General features: G+C 35.6%; 2 protein-coding genes and 1 long non-coding RNA gene across 6 annotated transcripts in view; 1 reads left to right on the top strand and 2 right to left on the bottom strand.

Annotated features, from left to right (window-relative positions):
* The window catches only part of ror2 (receptor tyrosine kinase-like orphan receptor 2), a 137,949-nt gene extending 130,160 nt beyond the window's left edge, over positions 1–7,789 (bottom strand). Inside the window, exon 1 of one of the 2 annotated variants that reach the window (XM_087270106.1) lies at positions 7,447–7,789. Coding sequence is in view for 1 of the 2 variants with exons in the window: in XM_087270105.1 (XP_087126231.1) it covers positions 7,468–7,561 (94 nt within the window). In the remaining variant the exon portion in view is untranslated. The remainder of the gene's footprint in view (positions 1–7,446) is intronic. The other variant, XM_087270105.1, reaches the window with a different exon arrangement.
* Positions 7,790–9,937: 2,148 nt separating this feature from the next.
* Positions 9,938–11,236, top strand: LOC147834977 (uncharacterized). Its single transcript, XR_015500823.1, has 2 exons — positions 9,938–10,110; positions 10,191–11,236. It is a non-coding gene; the product is annotated as an uncharacterized LOC147834977 (long non-coding RNA).
* The window catches only part of sptlc1 (serine palmitoyltransferase, long chain base subunit 1), a 30,908-nt gene continuing 19,785 nt past the window's right edge, over positions 10,784–21,906 (bottom strand). The window contains 4 exon segments of one of the 3 annotated variants that reach the window (NM_001020471.1): positions 10,784–11,531; positions 11,614–11,687; positions 16,958–17,075; positions 17,948–18,002. In NM_001020471.1, the coding sequence (NP_001018307.1) occupies positions 11,438–11,531; positions 11,614–11,687; positions 16,958–17,075; positions 17,948–18,002 (341 nt within the window). In that variant the 3' untranslated portion in view covers positions 10,784–11,437. 3 annotated transcript variants of the gene reach the window in all.

The following is a 21,906-nucleotide window of genomic DNA, read 5'->3' as shown; positions in this document are numbered from 1 at the left end:
GTACATTCAGCAGAAAAGGAACCTCCATATTAAAGGCTACTGGTCCAAAATGTTTCTTAATATAAACATATTGTGTTCAATGGGGGAAAAGGTTGTTTTTTTTTACCCAGACATTTAAAGAGAACTTATTTTGGAGCAGTAATCACAATATACAGTAAAAACGTGATCTTTTTATCCAAGGTTATCATACCTTGCCCTTGCCTAGTCATATTGGAGACAAACTCTGTGTGTATTTTATAAGGTTTACAGATGCGCAGAACCCTAATGACCATCTTCAAAACATACAGTAGAATATCTACCTAAACCATATATATATATATATATATATATATATATATATATATATATATATATATATATATATATATAAACTATTAGTTTATTGAATTTACAGAAGTTACTATATCTGGATTATTTACATTGTGATAAGAGATTTTAGCCATATTGTCGATGGGCTATGTGTGTTTTATAAGGCTTTACAGTTGTGCAGCAGAATCCTAATGACCACAGTCAAAAACATACAGTAAATATCTCTCCGCCTATGAACTGAAGAAGTCTTTCCCATGGCTAAATTGGCTGTTTCCAAAAGTATTAAAGGATCAGCTGCCTAACCGCGTTGCTTTAATGACAGGCGCTTTGAAGATTTCGCTCTTGCCCTGGTTAACTCTGGATTAACAGACTGAACTCTGAGTAACACCACAACTACGTCCTGCTCATTTCCATCCAGCTCATTTCACAGCTCAATAGCAGCGCTGCCGATGGGGGTTGACAAGAGCGCCGTAAAACAGGACAACAGAGCACGTTTCTCTTTGTTTTAAGAATCAAGGAGAAGCAGCTATCTTTCCTCTGGGAAACCTGCTTTCTTTCAGCCTGGACTTTTTTATGGACTCTACAGATGTACCTTATCAAAGATAAACCACACCAGGGTGGATGGAAACAAGTTAAGGTTATATTTAACCCCACCAAAAAGCAACAAATGCTTTGTTGGACTTTATGATTATGAACAATTAAGTATGTCACCCCATAGTTTTTAAGTACACTATAAAAAGTGATTAGTTAATTAAAAAAAATAATTGAGCAAACCTTTTGCCTTTAAAGCAACACGTTGTTTTTACTAAAAAAATTTAAAAAACTCAGTAAACCCACAGACCTAAGACTTTTAAAACTATTTTAAATTAAACTTTAGACTTTAAGTTAGACGAGGCTAAACACTGAGTATTTCTAATGGCCAGGGGTGCGTTTCCAAAAACCATCGTTAGCCAATTAAGATTACAAGTTGCGTCATTACAAACATTGTTGATTTGCCGTTTCCCAAATACGTTGTTTCAACGAACATTCGTCAACTATATATATATATATATATATATATATATATATATATATATATATATATATATATATATGTATATATATATACACACACATATATATATTCTACTTATTAATAACAATTATTATTAAGTACTTAGACCAGCCCGTCTGGCACCAATAACCATGATCAAAGTCACTTAAATTATATTTCTTCCCCATTCTGATGTTTTGAATGACGTCTCCTACAAAATCTTCATTTAAATCACATGTATGAAAGCATTTTAGTTTCCCTGTAAAATATAACAATGACAGAAAAAGTTGTGGAGGGACCTAAATGCTTTCCTAGGTTATTAATTAAATGTGTTTTCTGTCACTGTTTGTTTAGCCTGCATTAATGCATTCAGTTTAAAGCTGCACAATTTATATATATATATATATATATATATATATATATATATATATATATATATATATATATATATATATATATATATATATATATATATATATATATATATATATATATATACATACATATATACATACATACATATACATATACACACACACACACACACACACAGATTCATACAATATTAATACAATATTAAAATACAAATAATTTAAAATTAAAATAATCAAATTGTAGCATGGATAGCTTGAAAAGAGAAAACAAAATAAAGTGTAAAAATAAAAGAACTTCAATTAAAAAAATTAATAATAAATTTAATTGCATCAATGCAACTTACATATTTTTTAAAATACATTAAAAAAAGAACAGACAGATAATTACAAAGAAATTACTCAAATAAAACATGTAATTAATTTAAATATTTCTTTTTTATATATAAATGTTAATTTATCCTTCCTCCTACTGAAAAATCACATTTCCAGTAATAGTTTGTAGGCCCTGTTAAATCATTCTAGCACGTTCTCCAGTCTCAATATTTACCAAAGCAAGAGTGTCCCTTTAAATGAGATCATGGCATATCTGAGGGTGGCCCGAGGCATCAAATACTTCTAAACCCTTGATGGAAAGCCCAGCCTTACACCAACCCTTTTTGTTTTTTAATGATTAACACATTCATTCAGCATTAACTTCCAAAGACTCAAAAGTGTAAATATGCAAATGGCTCAAAGGCCCAGGCGTTAAGCTCAAAGCGGGAGGCATTACAGCCAAAGGGTCAGAAAATAAAGCCTCGACCGTTTAAAAACACAAGCCCACTCTTCAGTCCAGATCCTGCATTGTTTCATGCTGGTTCGCTTGTCTGTGGGTTCAGGGGCTCTTATTAGCAAGTGAATCAATTAGCATGTCAATGGGCTTGTTGAACATCCCCAACACCTATTTGATGGTTGAAAGTGTGTGAGCCAAAAGAGGTGAACCTCCTGCGGACAGAAACACACAACCCCCTTCTAGCCTGAAAAGTGAGCAATGAGAGGCAGGAGCATGGTGAAAACACAGTATAGTTTAACCAAAAACTAATTTACTCACCAGAAAGTTGTTCAAAACATTTTCTGTTGGACACAAAACAAGATATTTTGAAGAATGTTGGAAACTAACAGGCACTGGCATGCACAGAACACACAATGGAAGTAAATGGCTAATTATTTTCAACATTCTTCAAAATATTTTTTTTTAATAGTAAAAAACAAAAATCAAACAGGAGTGAAAGTAAATGGGTGAAAATTTATGAAGTTAATTTTTGGCTAAACTTTCCCTTTAAAATGAGTTAGAACGCACACTCTCTAATGCCGAGTTCAGACTGCATGATTTTCAAAGTAGTCATGTCACGGATGTTTTCACACTGCATGACTATCTGGGCTAGCGTTCCATCGTGCTGCGTTTACACTGAAGGATGGATCGGCGACATGAGGTTTCACATTGTATGACTTTAAAATAGGAATAATCGCTGACAACTTCGTCCAAACTACGTTTCACAACCAAATATACGAGAAGTGGCAAGAAAACAACGCGAGGTCACGTAGTGTATATTTTGTTATCAACTACATAATGAGAAAGAAGCCTTTAGTGTAGTAGAGTATGTACTTATTTTGCTCATGGGTTTAAAGGGAATTATCGATTTCTCCTCAACTTTTTTCTTTTTTCGACACGGTTGTCGTATTGCTCAGATAACACGTCAAACAGACACTGGTGCTTCTGCCAAATTTCCAATAGTTTTTTCTCCATTTCTTGGGTCCAAATAAACTGATAATGAATGCTTTTAAAGTCTCCCCCAGCCTCCCGCTGCCCTGCTAATGGATGCTGCTCTCTCATTGGCTGTAGGTGATCGCTGATGTTATTTTCAATCAGAACTCATATCACACGGCATGATTTGAATCGCCAACAGCTCCAGATATTCAGCATGCCAGATTTCTCATGGGTGTCAGTGACTCATCGGCGATCGTGTCTTTGATAGTTCACATTGTGTGATTGTTAATCGCATGCACGAGCACCGATTTGCCTGTGATTTCAGGCATTTGTCGGTGATTTCTCAAAAACTGTCGGCGAGTCAAAAATCGGGCCTAAAATCATGCAATCTGAACTGTATGTATAATAAGATATTCTCACATAAAGCAATGTACATTACACCTTAAAAACAAATCAAGGTTCCACACATCTCCTTTATGTTTTCTCAACTTGATTGTTTTTAGAAATTAAATAAAATGAATAAAATCAAATGGTTTGAACATACAAGTTAAGGCTATTTTACTGTAACATGAAACTGCAGTCAAGCCCTGCAACTTTAAAACACATTTACTGGTAAGTTACTGTAAAGGGGCAGTTGCAGTAACTTGCTAAAACCAGTGCTTCCAATAAATTACTGCAAAAATACAATCAAATGTCTAACATTGCACCATTCAGCAAATCATGACATGAAGGAATAGTTCACCCAAAAATTAAAACCATCTTACATTTAACTAATCGTAAAGCCATTGTTTGGGTTTATGCCTCTCTTCTTTCAAACAAACACAACTAGACTTGCATTATCCTAACTCTTCCTAGCTTTGTATTGGCAGGAAAAATTTTGATGTTTAAAAAAAAGCTCTAATTATCCTTCGGCTTCGCCACAGAGGAATGAACTGCCAATTACTCTAACATATGTTTTATGCGGCGGATGCCATTCAAGTCGCACATGAAACAACAACAAAATCAGTAGTTTGCTGTTATGGCACTTTGTAAAGAAATACTGTAGCTGCGTCCCAAATGGCACACCATGCACTCATGCACTATGTACTTATGCACTTACACACTCAACAGGATAGTATATGTATGCAGTGTCGTCCCCAAGTGGCACACTAATGTTTTTTTACGAAGCAGAAATTTAACCCGTTTCCCTGATGACGTTTGACGGTTGCCAAATCAGTGAAATAAACGACCGAATTATCAGATAATACCTGCCGTGAGTATATCCGCATTCACCATCGGGAGGCGCTATAATCACTCTCGTAGGAGACTTTTGCTTTCACCATCCAAAATAAGAAAGTTATTCAACATGTGCGCCCGATAGCTCCGCCCCTTCTGCTACATAAGCAAACCTGCGATCGTTGAGTGCGTGAAGTGTCCATCATTACACACTTCATTTTACCGGCTGAATTAGTCCATCATCCGGGTAATTAAAGTGCACTGATGATTTTTTGACTTTTCAGTGTGAACACACTACTTACACTATTTATACTACAAAATGGTGTAAAATAGTGCACAAGCATGCGATTTGGGACGCAGCATATGTGTCTGGACAGATACAGTCCTGTAGTTCACCACTGCTGTTTTGGCTGTCAAATTCTTGCACTCAAGTAAAGAGCAAACGCATGCTGATGATGAGGTCACCACTTCCTCAAAGTCCCGTTTTTTATGGTTTACGATGAGAGTTTTTAAAATCCCGCACTTGAAACCCCTTTTCAAAAGTCCCCCTGTATTCAAGCCCCCAAAATGCCACTGTCAAGTAAATGAACATCCACAACATAAAATAAAAAAAACTTCGTTGAAAATGTTAGGTAAAGACAAAAAAAGAGTAGTAAATTGTCATTTGTTAATATTTGCAAAAGCTGTGATTTTTCCAATTGACTCTCCTTTGTCTAGCCTTTTTTTAATGCAAAATAAAAACAATCAACAGCGTATTCAAGTTTAAAGTACACTGTAAAAAAAGCAGTGCTGCACACAATTCATTAAGTTAATGATTAAGTTAACTTAACAAATTGAAGTGGATTGAACGCATAACGGTTAGGTTATCGATAGAAAATCTCAAGAATTGTGTTGTTTAAGCTCATTTTAAATAAGCAGCAAACATTTGAGTGTAAAACAATGTAGTTGTGCTCAAACACATGTGTGCTGCACCAAAAAAAAAAAAAAAACTCTGACCAATAAGCAAGAATGAGTCATGTGACGTTCATCCGTGGACACCTAAACGATGAGCTCAACTCTTCCGCCATAGCAGACGGGCCCATAATCTCAAGTGCCTAAAGCTTTAACAGTGGGTGATAAAGTTTGTTGGAGAGCCACCATTTTAGCCCCAACCCCCCGTTTAATCCTCATAGCAAATGGCTAAAAAAGAGCACATTCAAAACAGGAAATTTCAACATCTGTCACCCTCCTATAGCACCCTGCAGGGAGGGAAACGAATTAGCAAGAAATCATTCTCAAAATATGCATCTGATTATCAACAAACAAACAAATCTGGTCAAATTAAATGCGAAAGATCACAGTGTAGATTTACATTTAGAGAACTGAGATTAAGTGTTTTATGTTTAATGTTAACACGGGGTGTATGCGTGTAACCTGAAGGGTTTATGACATCATTGACCCGAATGTATTTTTTGCAGTCTCAAACTTCATTCTCTGTAGATTTGCTAAGCTATCTCTGTAAGAGCCAATGTCTCACTTTGCATTGAGGTTTGAGCGTCTTACATTCAGAGATGTTGTTTATGTTCACACAGCTACGTTACACACATCAACTAAAGTTTAAAAAATTATATTTTAGTAAACCACCCTTTTAAGGAGAAAGTGCAAATTTATGAATATAAGTCCAATTTTACCTCAATGAGAACTGATCAAATGAACTGAATCCACTTCTGTTGCAGTGTGAATACTAGTGTATTCATTGAATAGTCATATTTAGATGAAACACTCTCCCGTTCTTAAAATAAATAAATAAATAAATATTTACCTGAATGATGTTTAAACACAAACCTCAATTAATGAAAAGCATTAATACTTTACACTCGTTTCAATGTGAACGTCAATGTGAACTCTCATTTATAGGCCACGTATAAACGCTCTCACAACTCCAAAAAGATGGACAGAAAAGAAAAATGAATTTTAACTTAAATGAAAATGATCTGTTGTGAAATAAATGAGAAATCATCTTGATTGGGAAAAAAGTAATAACTTTTAGATTGAACATCAGAGAGTGAAGGCTTAGTTATTATACTGTATAGGAGTATGATAATGAATCCTCTCACATTAGCAAAAACACATTTTAAAAAAGAAGACGGCTTTTACATATAAATCTCTTTAATCATGTTGGTTTTAAAAGATTTAATGAGCAAAACAGTTCGGTTTTAATGTGCACATCTGTGTTAAAATTGAGGTAAAGTTGGATTTATATCCTCACATTTGTTCAGTGACATGCACCCTACATTATTCACCGTGGTACTTTGAAAATTCGGTCTGAAATCTCATGCAAGTCAAGTAGGCAATGACTTGAAAATAACATTAGCAATATTTATTTGCCTGTGAACAAAGTTGTACTTTGATAGTCATTGGCTGCTAATATGATTTCACTATTTTTGTATTAAGGAGAAAATCCAAATGTGTGAATATAAAACCAACTTTACCTCAGTCGTGTGAAATATTTCGCTGTAACAATTAAACACTGTTTCAAAAACACTGAACTAGAAAGCTAAATTTCTAGATTCATATTTAGGTTATCCATCATAATAAATCCTCTCATGTTTTTAAACAATAATAAACAAAAGTACAAATATTTTAGCGTGAATTCAAATACATTCATTTATTTACAAATATATAGCTCTAAATTAAGGTGAAACTCAATTTTAGCGGTGCTTGAAGTTATTTCTGTGAGCATAAAACAACCAAACATTTAAAACGCGTTTAAATAAAGCTCAGATAATCACAAATTGGTGTAAAATCCTTACCTGCATATGCAAAAGTTGCAAAGAAGATGAATGTGGCCACCAGATGAGCTCCAGTTGTAATCCTCAATATATGATACATCCTTACAGGGAACATTCCTCTGATGCAGCTGGATTTGGGAATCAGTGTAACAACTTCCAAACTCTCCACAAGTGATAACTGAGTGAGTGTGTGCGTGCGGACGAAACGCGCTTCCCCCAAAGTCTCAAGTGTGCACTGAATGAAACTCTTTTTGGTGGTTCGTTTGCAAAACAAAAACGCGTTTCATCCCGCTCAGCCGTAAAGGTGTTCGTCGACCGCCGTTGATCCCGTTCAAGTGTTCCCAAACGTATCCTAATAGGAAAAGTGAGCAAGTAACTCCAACTCCTCGTGACGTAGGAAGGATACATCCCAAGGGAGGGAAACGAATTTGCGAATCCTACTACGACGAAGGCGGAGCTCATGAATGTGTAATAAAGTCATTTTACATTCAATTAGCTAAGCCCGGGTGTCCAAACTCGGTCCTGGAGGGCTGGTGTCCTGCAGATTTTAGCTCCAACTTGCCTCAACTCACTTGCAATGATGTTTCTAGAAAGCATAGTAAGAGCTTGATTATCTAGCCCAGGTGTGTTTGATTGGGGTTGGAAATAAACTTTGCAGGACACCGGCCCTCGGACACTCCTGAGCTAAGCTAAATGCAAACGTTGATTGGCTCATGAATATTAATGAGGTCACGTGTCACAACGCTACAGGAAAGTAAGCGTGAGTTTCTTACCATAGTAGGTTTAGTAACTCAAAGTTTTTGATATCCTTGAAAAAACACGACACCTACTGGGGAAGAGACTCTTGGAAAAGGTAGATTTATTCTGTCTGGCCATGTTAAATTGATCAAAATTGATGCTATGTTTTGTTCTGATTCGTGCGGTTCATCTTTAAATCACGGCGAAAAATTTGCACCCACAAAAATACTAAGCAGGAAAACTGTTTTCTGTTCACTGACAAGAAATTAATTCATTTTCTTTTCAGCATAATCTGGGGTCGCCACAGCAAAATGAACCGCCAACTTAAAACCGGGAAATATCCATACACTCTCATTCACACACATACACAACAGACAATTTAGCCTACCCAATTTACCTGTACTGATGTCTTTGAACTTTTTGAGGTGAACAGAAACACCCGCAGGAATCACGGGGAGAACATGCAAACTCCACACAGAAATGACAACTGACCCAGCCAAGGCTCGAACCAGCAATCTGCTTACTGTGAGGCGAGCGTGCTACCCACTGCACCTTACAGACTGGGAATTAGTTATATAAAAATGTGTATATTTGAATATGAATAAAGACTCGAAGAAGAAAATCCCCTCAGATGTATTCAGAGGCCAAAACTAAACAAAACTCTGCAGTTTGATATTTATAATAATTTTATTAGACTAACATCAAATGCAAATTAATAAATTGATGCAATGCTATAAACTGATGCTTAAGAAATAAGTTTGAGATATTTAATTTTTATTCACATTGACATGGTTTTAGTATGCTTGAATAATCAATAAAAAACCTAAGTTGCTTCATTTGCAAATATGTTAATTGTATTGATATAAAAGCTATTTTAGATCTACCATCTTAAAATCAGCGATTAAATTAGAAGTATCGTTAATTTTTTAGTTTTTAATTTACTAAAAAGGATTAAACAGTGGATTGTACACAACAGAGACAAATTTTAATAATTCTTTTTTTTATATAGATTTTGTATGATTTTTATGATTCATGTGATGTTTTTATCTCATGAATAAACAATTTTTTTTATTATTTTCCAGGGGTGACGCTTTGGCACAATAGTGCTGTCGCCTCACAGCAAGAAGGTCGCTGGTTCGATCCTCAGCTAGGTTTGTGTGTAGTTTGCATGTTCTCCCCGTGTTCGAGTGGGTTTCCTCTGGGTGCTGCTCAGGTTTCCCTCACAAGTCCCAAGACATGCAGTATAGGTGAACTGGGTAAGCTAAAACTGTCAGTAGTGTATGTGTGTGAATGAGAGTGTATGGATGTATACCAGTGATGGGTTGCAGCTGGAAGGCCATCCGCTACGTAAAAACATAAGCTGGATAAGTTGGTGGTTCATTCTGCTGTGGCGACCCCAAATTAATAAAAGTACTAAGCCTTTTCATTCATTCAAAGAAAATTAATGTGTTATTTTCCAGTAGAAGATAAATATTTAAAAATGTCATAACATTTTAAAACATTACGTTTTTTACTGGATTTTTGGTTAAATAAACGCAGACTTGGAGAATGTTAGAAAGGCTTTTTTCCTCAGTAAAGTAATTCATAAATATAATCTTACCAATCTAACAGAAGACACACCACTACTATGTCACTCACTTTAACAATAATTTATTTCCCCAAAATGTCTTGTCAGGTATATTTATGACAAAAATAATTTAATGACATTGAAAATATATTAGGTCTGATTTTTCTCTTTGTCTAGTTTTGTTTTGTCTGATGTTGTCTACTTTTGTTTTCGTTTTGTCTAGCTTTTTTAGTTTTGTCTAGTTTTGTTTTGACTGATCTTTTTCTACTTTTGTTTTGTTTGATGTTGTCTACTTTTGTTTAGTTTTGTCTATTTGTTTGTCTGGTTTTATCATATTTTGTTTTGTCTGATTTTGTCTAGTTTTGTCTGAGTTGTACACTTTTGTTTAATTTAGTTTTTTCTGATTTTGTCCAGTTTTGTTATGTCTGATTTTGTCTAGGGGCGAAGCAGTCGCGCAGTAGGTAGTGCTCTCGCATCACAGCAAGAAGGTCGCTGGTTCGAACCTTGGCTCAGTTGGTGTTTCTGTGTGGAGTTTGCATGTTCTCCCTGCATTCGCGTGGGTTTCCTCTGGGTGCTGGACTTTCTCCAGAAGAAAAAATATTATCAGACATACTGTGAAAATTTCCTTGCTCTGTTAAAAATCATTTGGGAAATATTTAAAAAAAAATAAAACAAAATCAAAAGGGGCCTAATAATTCTGACTTCAAATGTATAATTAAAAGTGAATTGAGCAAATTTGTTATTTGAGAAGTGTGTTTTAGACTGGTAGCCATCCATATTAATCGGTGCCCAAAAAGTAGCTGTCAGTTTCAAAAAGGTTGGTGACCCCTGAACTAGATTAAAGTTAAAATATGAATGTTATGTTGATTGAACTAAACATTACATTAGCTTTCTGTAACTAACTTATGTTTACTAAAATAAATTAAGGTAAATTAACTTACGTGGAACTAGTGAACAAAGTTAATTAACGCCAACATATCATTTTTGACTGTATGCAAATGCTAAAAATATACAACAATGCAAATGCTAGTATTTATTTATATAAAGACTGAAATGTGTTTTATTCTTTGAATTTACATACATTTTGACAATTACAGATTCAAAACCAGACCATATTTAAGATCTCCGCTGAATGAGTGCAAGAAAATGACAAATGCGGAGTACATTCACATAGCATTCATTACCAAAAAGTCCAAAATTACAACAATAATTATAACAATAATTAATTTATGGATCCTGACAGAAAGAAATTAGAAAAAAAAAATCACATTCAAGGCATAAATATTCTGAAATGTGGTAAAGAAGCATCTCTTTGGTCAAAGGTTACAAAAGAATGTAAATACTAGTGTACATAAAAAGATACTTGTGTATATAAAAGCTATAATTACCATTGATTAGTAAAGATTTCAAGGTTTTTCAAGGCTTTGAACAGAACATAAACGGGTTTGATGCTGCACATGAGAGTGTCGGGAGTCAATTGCATTTATTTCAATGTGAAATGAAGACTACTAAAATAATCCACATTTTCTGTACACCAAACATAAATATACAAACAATCCGAGTGTATTTCTCTGAGGTCAAAGGTCACAGAACCTGCCAGGCTCTCGCTTTCCTTCCTCCGGTCAGTGATGACACTTTTAAAGCTTTACGGTGTGCGTGTGTGATGGATGTTGAAGCGACTGGTCTTCATTTCAGAACATGTAAAGCTGCTTCTCGAATACACTGTGCTGCCTTCTCGATTTCCTCCTGCGTTTGTTCGACGGTCACAACTACTCGAATGCTGAAGGACAAAATATTCAACATTTCAATAACAGGTCAAGACGGTTTTCATCAATTTTAGCAAATGACTTCCAGCTGATCACCTTGGCGGTGGAAGAAAGCGCTCTTCTTTGTCCAGGTAGCGAGCCAACGTTAGTGCGACCTGTCTGTCCAAACTCTGTAGGAGAGATTCATTTGTTTTAGTATCAGTGTTGCCAGATATAGCTGACTTTTTCCAGCCCAAAAGTGATTTAAAACCCGCCCAAACGCACAAAAAAGCCCAAAATATTAGATTAATATTAGATTATTTATTTTTAATTTATTTAAAATAATCTATTTGTCGAAATTCACCTAGTTACTCAAACAGTCATACTTTTTTTTTAACCATGCAGCAACCAACACCAGCCGTTACAGAACCACAACATGATACACTGCCCCCTCACCCACACACTGCAATTACTGTTGTGTAGATTGCACTACCTATAGACCAGGGGTCGGCAACCCAAAATGTTGAAAGAGCCATACTGGACCAAAAAAAAACAAAAACAAATATGTCTGGAGCCGCAAAAAATTAAAAGCCTTATATAAGCCTTATGATGAAGGCAACACATGCTGTATGTATTTATATTAGCTATATTAGCATACTATAAAAATGATTTAGTTGGCTACAAATACATAATGAGCCTTCATGATTAAATGTTTTTTTTTCCCTGCAGTGCATCCTGTAGAGAATGACGCACCACGTGACTACTCTGTTGTACGATGCCGTCTCAAGTTTAACTTAATTACAATATTAATGCATTATGTTTAATGTTCGAGTTTAACTTCATTACAATATTAATGAATTATGTTTAATGTTAAAGTTTAACTTCATTACAATATCAATGAATTATGTTTAATGTTCAAGTTTAACTTCATTACAATATTAATGCATCATGTTTTGCTTTGATGAAATTAAAGAAATGCAGTAAAGAAATCAGATTTTTGATGTTTTTTATTTTGAGGATTCCAAAAAACAACATCAAAATGAACGTGCATAACGTGCCCCTTACTGGGAATGTGCTCAACAAGGAAGGGTCAATCTCCAGGGGTGTGTGACAAGGAAAGACAGTCACGTTTTTTCCTTTCGCCACTCGCAAAATCTGCTCCCAAATGCAGTTTGCATATCAACGATCGCACCTTGTAAATAATCACCGTTGAGTGAGGGATCGGGATGGGCTTCTTTGAATTCTCTCAGGGAGGGAAAATGAGAAAGCGTGCCCCGCTGTAGCCTACATCTTTAGCAAAGACAGCTTACGCTCCATGGCGCATCACACAGCCGCCGGATAGTTTACAACAGCCACCTGCCTGGAGGTGTCTGGAGCCGCAAAAAATTAAAAGCCTTATATAAGCCTTATGATGAAGGCAACACATGCTGTATGTATTTATATTAGCTATATTAGCATACTATAAAAATGATTTAGTTGGCTACAAATACATAATGAGCCTTCATGATTAAATGTTTTTTTTTCCCTGCAGTGCATCCTGTAGAGAATGACGCACCACGTGACTACTCTGTTGTACGATGCCGTCTCAAGTTTAACTTAATTACAATATTAATGCATTATGTTTAATGTTCGAGTTTAACTTCATTACAATATTAATGAATTATGTTTAATGTTAAAGTTTAACTTCATTACAATATTAATGAATTATGTTTAATGTTAAAGTTTAACTTCATTACAATATCAATGAATTATGTTTAATGTTCAAGTTTAACTTCATTACAATATTAATGCATCATGTTTTGCTTTGATGAAATTAAAGAAATGCAGTAAAGAAATCAGATTTTTGATGTTTTTTATTTTGAGGATTCCAAAAAACAACATCAAAATGAACGTGCATAACGTGCCCCTTACTGGGAATGTGCTCAACAAGGAAGGGTCAATCTCCAGGGGTGTGTGACAAGGAAAGACAGTCACGTTTTTTCCTTTCGCCACTCGCAAAATCTGCTCCCAAATGCAGTTTGCATATCAACGATCGCACCTTGTAAATAATCACCGTTGAGTGAGGGATCGGGATGGGCTTCTTTGAATTCTCTCAGGGAGGGAAAATGAGAAAGCGTGCCCCGCTGTAGCCTACATCTTTAGCAAAGACAGCTTACGCTCCATGGCGCATCACACAGCCGCCGGATAGTTTACAACAGCCACCTGCCTATTCCGTGTGTCGCAGGCTATGACGCAAATCTTCGTTGACAGAAATGTTGAAAATAAATATTCTACACACTTTTACAGCATTGGAACAACGTTAAGATTGTTTGTCCTCCTATAGAAACCATATTAAAACAAAAATATATTTACCTCCCCCATCTTTTTCCGTTTTCAAACATTTTTTGAAAAAGCTCCAGGGAGCCACTGGGGCAGCGCTAAAGAGCCGCATGCGGCTCTAGAGCCGCGGGTTGCCGACCCCTGCTATAGACGAATTACCGTGTTTGTAACATCCAGGATGCATGCGCAGCAAGGCTGCAGAAAAAAAAACAGGAGCGCTAGCATTTACAGCGAGCGAATGAAATCCGATGTGGACCAGAGTTTGTTGTTGTCTTAGAAATACGTATTATTGATTACATATTATATATATTATTTATATAATGCTTTCAGCGTATTATAAGAGCTTGTCACCCAGTGATAAGCACAATTATTCAGCAAAATTACTGTTACATTGAGCGGCGTTCATCTGACAGGTCTATTTGCGATAGCGCCCTCCCAATGGATATTGGATAAGAGGAAATGGCCAAGGCGAGGCAGTGGCGCAGTAGGCAGTGCTGTCGCCTCACAGCAAGAAGGTCGCTGGGTCAAACCTCGGCTCAGTTGGCGTTTCTGTGTGGAGTTTGCATGTTCTCCCTGCATTCGCGTGGGTTTTCTCTAGGTACTCCGGTTTCCCCCACCGTCCAAAGACATGCGGTACAGGTGAATTGGGTTGGCTAAATTGTTTGTAGTGTATAAGTGTGTGTGTGGATGTTTCCCAGAGATGGGTTGCGGCTGGAATGGCATCCGCTGCGTAAAAATTTGCTGGATAAGTTGGCGGTTCATTCCGCTGTGGCGACCCCGGATTAATAAAGGGACTAAGCCGACAAGAAAATGAATGAATGAATGAATGAATGAAATGGCCAAGTATCCAGCCAGAAATACACAACTATCTCACTGAAACTCCAAATGATTTTACAAAGGAGAAGTTAAAGACCTACAAGTCTTTGGATGCCAACAATTTGGTTCTGTGTGGTCATGTGCAAGACATAATGCTCCATGATTACCGGCTTCAAAACTTTGTAGTGCTAAAAACCGAGGTTCTTCCTAGCCAAAGACAAGGAAAGAAGACAGAGCTGTACAAGGCCTGGGTAATCCTCAACAAGCAAAACAACTGCTGTTGGAGCCGTTTGTGATATTAATATATATTTATATTTTATTTGTTGCATGATTGATTAAGATTAATAATATTATAAAGTATTATTCTGTGTCACGGATCAAGTGGTTTAATGATATGGATTAACTCCACCTACATGTCACGTCAGCTCATCTGCTTACATAAGGGCACACAGGTGATGGGTGATCAGCTGGCAGGAGTAGCGGGGAAACAGTTTTTTGACTTATATAACGGCTCCATAATAACCAGATGATGCCGGAGACCGTTATAACTGCATTCTAACAGTGACCTGCACCTGTACGGCAGGGTATGTGAACTTACATGTTTACATTTCATTCTCAGCATTCAGCGTCCGCAGTGTAATTAACCATATTGAACTGTTTCTGCTGAAATCATTGCTGCAATCAAAAACGAGTAATGTGTATGATTCAGCATAGCGTGAACTTGAGAACTGCAGAGTCCAGATTCAGCTCCCTTTTAGCCAAAGACATCTGCTGTTGGCATTAAAAGCAGTGTGGTGTACGGTAAAAGTTAATTTTATTTTATTTCATTATTTTTAAAAATTATATTTGATTAATTATTTGACATTTACAATGGCTTTATGACAATCATGTTTATGATAGATTTATGACAAAGGTAAAAACAGATTGTGATATATTTGCATATACTCACAGAAATAAATGTACACGAGCTGTCACTGGGGTGGTCTCTTTTCAAAAGGTACACATTTGTACCTAAAACCTCAAGGTTAACCTCATTATAGTACCTTAGAAGTACAAAAGTGTTCCTCTTAATTTTTTTAGGTACTAATATATACTTTTGGGGTACCAATATGGACCCTTTAAGTACAAATTTGTACCTTTTGAAAAGGTACCACCCCAGTGACAGCTCACGTACCTTAATTTTTGAGAGTGTATGTAAAGTTATAACGAACAAATGTCGTTTTTGCATTTTAAACAACATAACTAGTGAACAGCAGACACTTAATGACTGTTGAACAGCAGACACTTAGGGTGCTTTCACACCTACACTTTTGTTTCGTAACGTGTCTCGTTTGCCCAGTTAGCGCGGTTCGATTGGCATATGTGAACAGGGCAATCGCGCTCTGTTCCGCGCCAAAGTAATCGCTCCGAGATCGCTTGAATGAGGTGGTCTCGGCTCGATTGAAACGAACCCCAGAGCGGTTCGATTGCAGTGAGAAAGCGATCCGATCCGAACGCGGTTATATCACAGTGTTTTATGCATACGTAATAGGCTTACGGCTATATGAAGAGAGAATTATGAGTATGGCGGGAAGTTTCGAGAGTCTCCGGATGCCCGCAAACGAGTGATGATCTCCTGGTAATCTTGCCTCTCCCTCCCTCAAATAGGCATCATCGCGCACCCTTCTCACCCCTCCCCACCGCGTCTCTCCTCAGACACGTCACGCGCACGCACCCTGTCAATCACCACCAAACCACCACCTCTCCTGACAGCTGAGCGGGACGCTGCAAAATAAACCCTGACACTCTGACCAATGTAAGGAGAAATTACTCGCACGTGACTTGTTTTAGCTCTTTTGGTCCGATTAGAAACTTTGCAGTGTGAAAGCGAACCGCTCCAAGAGCAAAGAGCAACAATGTAACAATTGTAATCTCTGTTTCGGAACAACTGAATCGATTCACAGGTGTGAAAGCACCCTTAATGACTGTTGTTAGAAACAGGCATAAAATCTCATTCACATTGCATCATGTCATGATTACAAAGGTTTCATGACAGACTTATGAACACCCCTTTAAGTAAAGCATTAACATATTTGTTTTCTTCCTTACTATGGATGTAAATGGCTGCTGGTTTCCGACATTCTTTGGGATATCTCGTTTTGTGTTCAAAAGAAAGAAATTGATAAATGTTTAGAGTAAATTGGGTGAACTCTTCATTAAGTGATTGATTTTTTACATGCAGATGCTCCAGTGACGTTCACAAATCAGCTTAGGTCAAACAGATCAGGCTGTGCATCCGGCATTAGACCACTGACTAATTTGCCTGTGATTTCTTTGCTTAACTTACGTAATCGACAATGGCTCGGAGCAGCTTCAGGTCATTCACTCGGGATCCTGTGCTGTTTTCCAGCTGTAGATGAAGAGCCGGAGCAAAAGACTCACCCACTACTTTCAGCCCTGCGGTCCTGCAATACATGACAGTAACATACTGAGCTATAGAACAAGGATGATATTTGCTCCTGGGTATAGTAAACTCCAGGAGAAGCATTATTTGTATTCCTTTAATGACAAAATTTACAATTAGGTTACCTAAAGGGATAGTTCACCCAAAATATTATTTAAATGTCACTGAATTAAATATGGGCAGTGGGCAGCACGATCGCCTCACAGCAAGAAGGTTGCTGGTTCAAGCCTCGGCTGGCTCAGTTGGCGTTTCTGTGTGGAGTTTGCATGTTCTCCCAGTGATCGCATGGGTTTCCTCCAGGTGATCCGGTTTCTCCCACAATCCAATGAGATGTGGGACAGGTGAATTGGGTAGGCTAAATTGTCTGTAGTGTATGTGTGTGACTGAGAGTGTATGGATCTTTCCCAGTGATGGGTTGCAGCTGGAAGGGCATCTGCTGTGTAAAACAAATGCTGAATAAGTTGGCGGTTCATTCCGCTGTGGTGACCCCAGATTAATAAAGGGACTAAGTCGATAAGAAATTTAATGAATGACTTAAATATTAATATGCATGCACTATTTACTCTTCCTCAAGTGGTTCCAAACATTTATTAGTTTCTTTTGTTTGTTGAACATACAAGAAGACATTTTGAAGAATGCTGAAAACGTGTAACCAACAACTTGCATTGTAGGAAAAACAAACACTATGGAAATCAATGGTTACCGGTTTTCAGCATTCTTCAGAACTTCTTTTTTTGTGTTCAACTGAAGAAAGAAAGTCGAAAAGGTTTGATTTAAGTAACAGGAGAGTAATTGATGACAGGATTTTCATTTTTGGGTGAACTATACCTTAAACATCTCATTTCAAGGACAAAAATATTAAAGTAGACTTGCCCTTGTAGTGCTTTGTGAACATTTCTGCACTTCTCCCGCAGAACCCTGAAAATTCCTGCAAGAGAAAGAGAAAATTTAGCCTAAAAGACTCAAGAAATTGTATGTGCACACTTTAACTCTTGGGCATCCTCAGGGATATTTTTTGTTATTATTTTGGCTTTGTGAATAGATATATATATATATATATATACACACAGTTGAAGTCAGAATTATTTGCCCCCCTGTTTATTTTTTCCTCAATTTCTGTTTAACAGAGATTTTTTTCAGCCCATTTCTAAACATAATACTTTTAATAACTCATTTCTAATAACTAATTTATTATAAATAATATTTGACTAGATATTTTTCAAGACACTTCTATACAGCTTACAGTGACATTTAAAGCTTTAACTAGGTTAATTAGGTTAACTAGGCAGGTTAGGGTAATTAGGCAAGTTATTGTATAACCATGGTTTGTTCAGTAGACTATTAAAAAATATATAGCTTAAAGGGGCTAATAATTTAACCCTTAAATGTTGTTAAAAAAAATTTAAAACTGCTTTCAATCTAGCCAAAACAAAACAAATAAGACTTTTTTTCCAGAAGAAAAATTATTATCAGACATGCTGTGAAAATTTTCTTACTCTGTTAAACATCATTTAGGAAATATTTAAAAAAGAAAAAGTAATTCAAAGGGGGGCCAATAATTCTGACTTTAACTGTATATGAGGCATGTTGATATGAATATAATAACACACACACAATTCAAAATTTGAGTCTTTTGTTTGAATATCCGCGTATGTTTCCGTGCTTAAAAATATTACATTGAGATCAACAGACTCAGCAGTTATTATGTAGATATGAAGGAGATGCTCAATCCACACACATCAATGTGGAATCGACTGCTTTTCTCCTGCTGAGAGTCAATCTGAAGCGGATCTCACCTCTGTGTTGAAGACCTGTCCGCCAACACTCAATGATGTAAATCAACACAACTTCTGCTGATACCATGATAAAACATGCTTGAAAAAAATATTTGCGCTAAACATTTTTCCATAATTAAAGACTAAATCAGTACCTTATGTTTCCATTTCAAATGAATACACTGTAAAAGCTAACAGTGAAAATCACAAAATGATACAGTTGAAGTCAGAATTATTAGCCCCCTTCAAATTTCTGTTCTTTTTTATATATTTCCCAAAAGATGTTTAACAGAGCAAGGAAATTTTCACAGTATGTCTGATAATATTTTTTTCTTCTGGAGAAAGTCTTATTTGTTTTATTTCAGCTAAAATAAAAGCAGTTATTAATAATAAACATAAAAAATAAACATTTTAAGGTCAAAATTAACAGCCCCTTTAAGCTATATATATATTTTTCACTAGTCTTCAGAAAAAAAACATCATTATACAATAACTTTTTTAACCTAACTTAATTAACCTAACTAAACGAGTTAAGCCTTTAACTGTCACTTTAAGCTATATAGAAGTATCTTGAAAAATATCTAGTCAAATATTATTTACTGTCATCATGGCAAAAATAAAATAAAAAAGTAATTAGAGATAAGTTTTTAAAACTATTATGTTTAGAAATGTGCTGAAAAAATATTTCCGCTAAACAGAAATTGGGGAAAAATTAACAGGGGGGCTAATAATCCTAACTTCAACTGTATATATATATATATATATATATATATATATATATATATATATATATATATATATATATATATATATATATGTATATAAAATATATAAATATAGCTTTGCATCTAATCTTGAGAGTTGACAGTAACAGATTCCAAATGCAAATAGCACACTTGAAATGAACTCTGGACCTTTTATCTGCTCATTTTAATTGGGATAATGAGGGAAAACACAACTGCTCATGGAACAGCTTTGAAGCCAATTGTTAGAATTACTTTTGGACCCTTAACAAGTGGGAGGCACATATAAAAACTGTTGTAATTCCTACAGCGTTCACCTGATTTGGATGTAAATACTCTCAAATTAAAGCTAACAGTCAGCAGTTAAAGCACATCTTTATTTTATTTCATGTTTTATCATACTAAATACACATTAGAGTTCTGTTAGGATGCCTCTAATAAAACACACAACATATTAAAGTGTCTTTGGTGTTTCCAGGGGTTTAAAAAAAAGAAAAGAAAAATGGGAAATCAAGGCTGTATGATGTCATTACCATCACAACACAGGACTCAGTGTCGCTAGTAAAACAGCTTATTTCTCTGGATTTGAACATTCTTCTAAAACATTTGGGATATTGAAAGTTCATAAGTCAGCAAAACTTATAACACAAATGTATGGTTTATGAATATTTAAATGAAAATCAAATCTAACATTGAGTTATTCCTTTCTGACCTCAGCAGACCAATGGTAATCTGAAGACATTTAGCAAAAGCGGATGTGAACTTTTCCAGAAATTCCCTTTGGCAAATTGTTTTAAACCTCCAAAACCCCAAACAAACTTTATTTGACCTGATTTGAGCTCAAATGACTTCAAAAGTGGTTCATTCTCGCATTTCACTTGAAGAAAACCTTTTTTTGTTACTTCAAAAACAGTCAAGAATATTCGAAGTCTCTTGATGAAGCATGATTCCCCCCTTCAATACAAGTCTACAGGATTTTCAGCTCTTTTATCATTCGCCAAGCAAAAGTCTGATGATCATACTTTTGGGGTTTTATTCAAATGCTTTAAATGTGAATAATAGTAATGGTGATGTCAACCTGGCAGATTCGGCTAAAAAAAGATGTCTGTTTTCTATATGAAAGTATGTGTGAGTGTCGCTGCAGATGGTTTGCATCAGGTGATTAGCAGAAGGTCTCTTTAAAGTCTAGCCAATTCCTTCACCCCAAACACTCAGTTAAAGAAAGGCTAAATAAATTGTATTTCAGGCGTATATACAGTTGAAGTCAGAATTATTAGCCCCCTTTTGATTTTTTTTTTCTCTTTTAAATATTTTCCAAATGATGTTTAACAGAGCAAGGAAATTTTCACATCATGTCTGATAATATTTTTTTTTCATGAGAAAGTCTTATTTGTTTTATTTCGGCTAGAATAAAAGCAGTTTTTAATTTTTCATGAACCATTTTAGGGAATAGGGACAAAATTATTAGCCTCTTTAAGCTATTTTTTTTCTCGATAATCTACAGAACAAACCACTGTTATACAATAACTTGCCTAATTACCCTAATCTGCCTAGTTAACCCAATTAACCTAGTCAAGTCTTTAAATGTCTCTTTAAGTTGTATAGAAGTTTCTTGATAAATATCTAGTAAAATATTATTTACAGTCATCATGGTAAAGATAAAATCAATCAGTTATTAGAAATGAGTTATTAAAATTATTATGTTTAGAAATGTGTAGAAAAAAAATTTCTCCCCGTTAAACAGAAATTTGGGATAAAATAAACACACACACACAATACTTTATATAAAGTTGAAACCAGAAGTTTACATACACTGTATAAAAAGGCACATAACCATTTTTTAAAAAGGCAGTTGTTAATGTGACTAAACCTTTTCTGTTTTAGGTAAGTTAGGATTATCACATTAGTTTCTGTTTTGCTTAATAGCAGAATAACAAGAGAGAGAATTGTTCAGAAATTGTTCTAATCTTTCTTTAAATTCAAATTTACAGACAATAAGATTGTTATGCCTCTGAAAAAGCTCATATGATGGTGTCAAGGTTTTGGAAGTTTCTGATTGACTAATTGACAACATTTGAGTTAATTGGAGGCACAACTATAGAATAGTATTTAAGGAAAACCTCAAACACACTGCTTCCTTGTGTGACAACATGGGAAAATCAACAAGCCAGAATCAACAAAAAACGGCATATTACAACTTGCTAAATTACACTGGGAAAAAAAGAATTCTTTTTAGAAACATGTCCTGTGGTCTGATGGAACTAAGATTGAACTGTTTGGCCATAATGACCAGTGTTACATTTGGAGGACAAAG

Source organism: Danio rerio, chromosome 10 (assembly GCF_052040795.2).
Source record: "Danio rerio strain M-AB ecotype USA chromosome 10, GRCz13ab, whole genome shotgun sequence".
NCBI lineage: Eukaryota > Metazoa > Chordata > Actinopteri > Cypriniformes > Danionidae > Danio > Danio rerio.
Note: the sequence above shows the minus strand (reverse complement) of the source record. Positions and strands in the feature narration are given on the sequence as shown.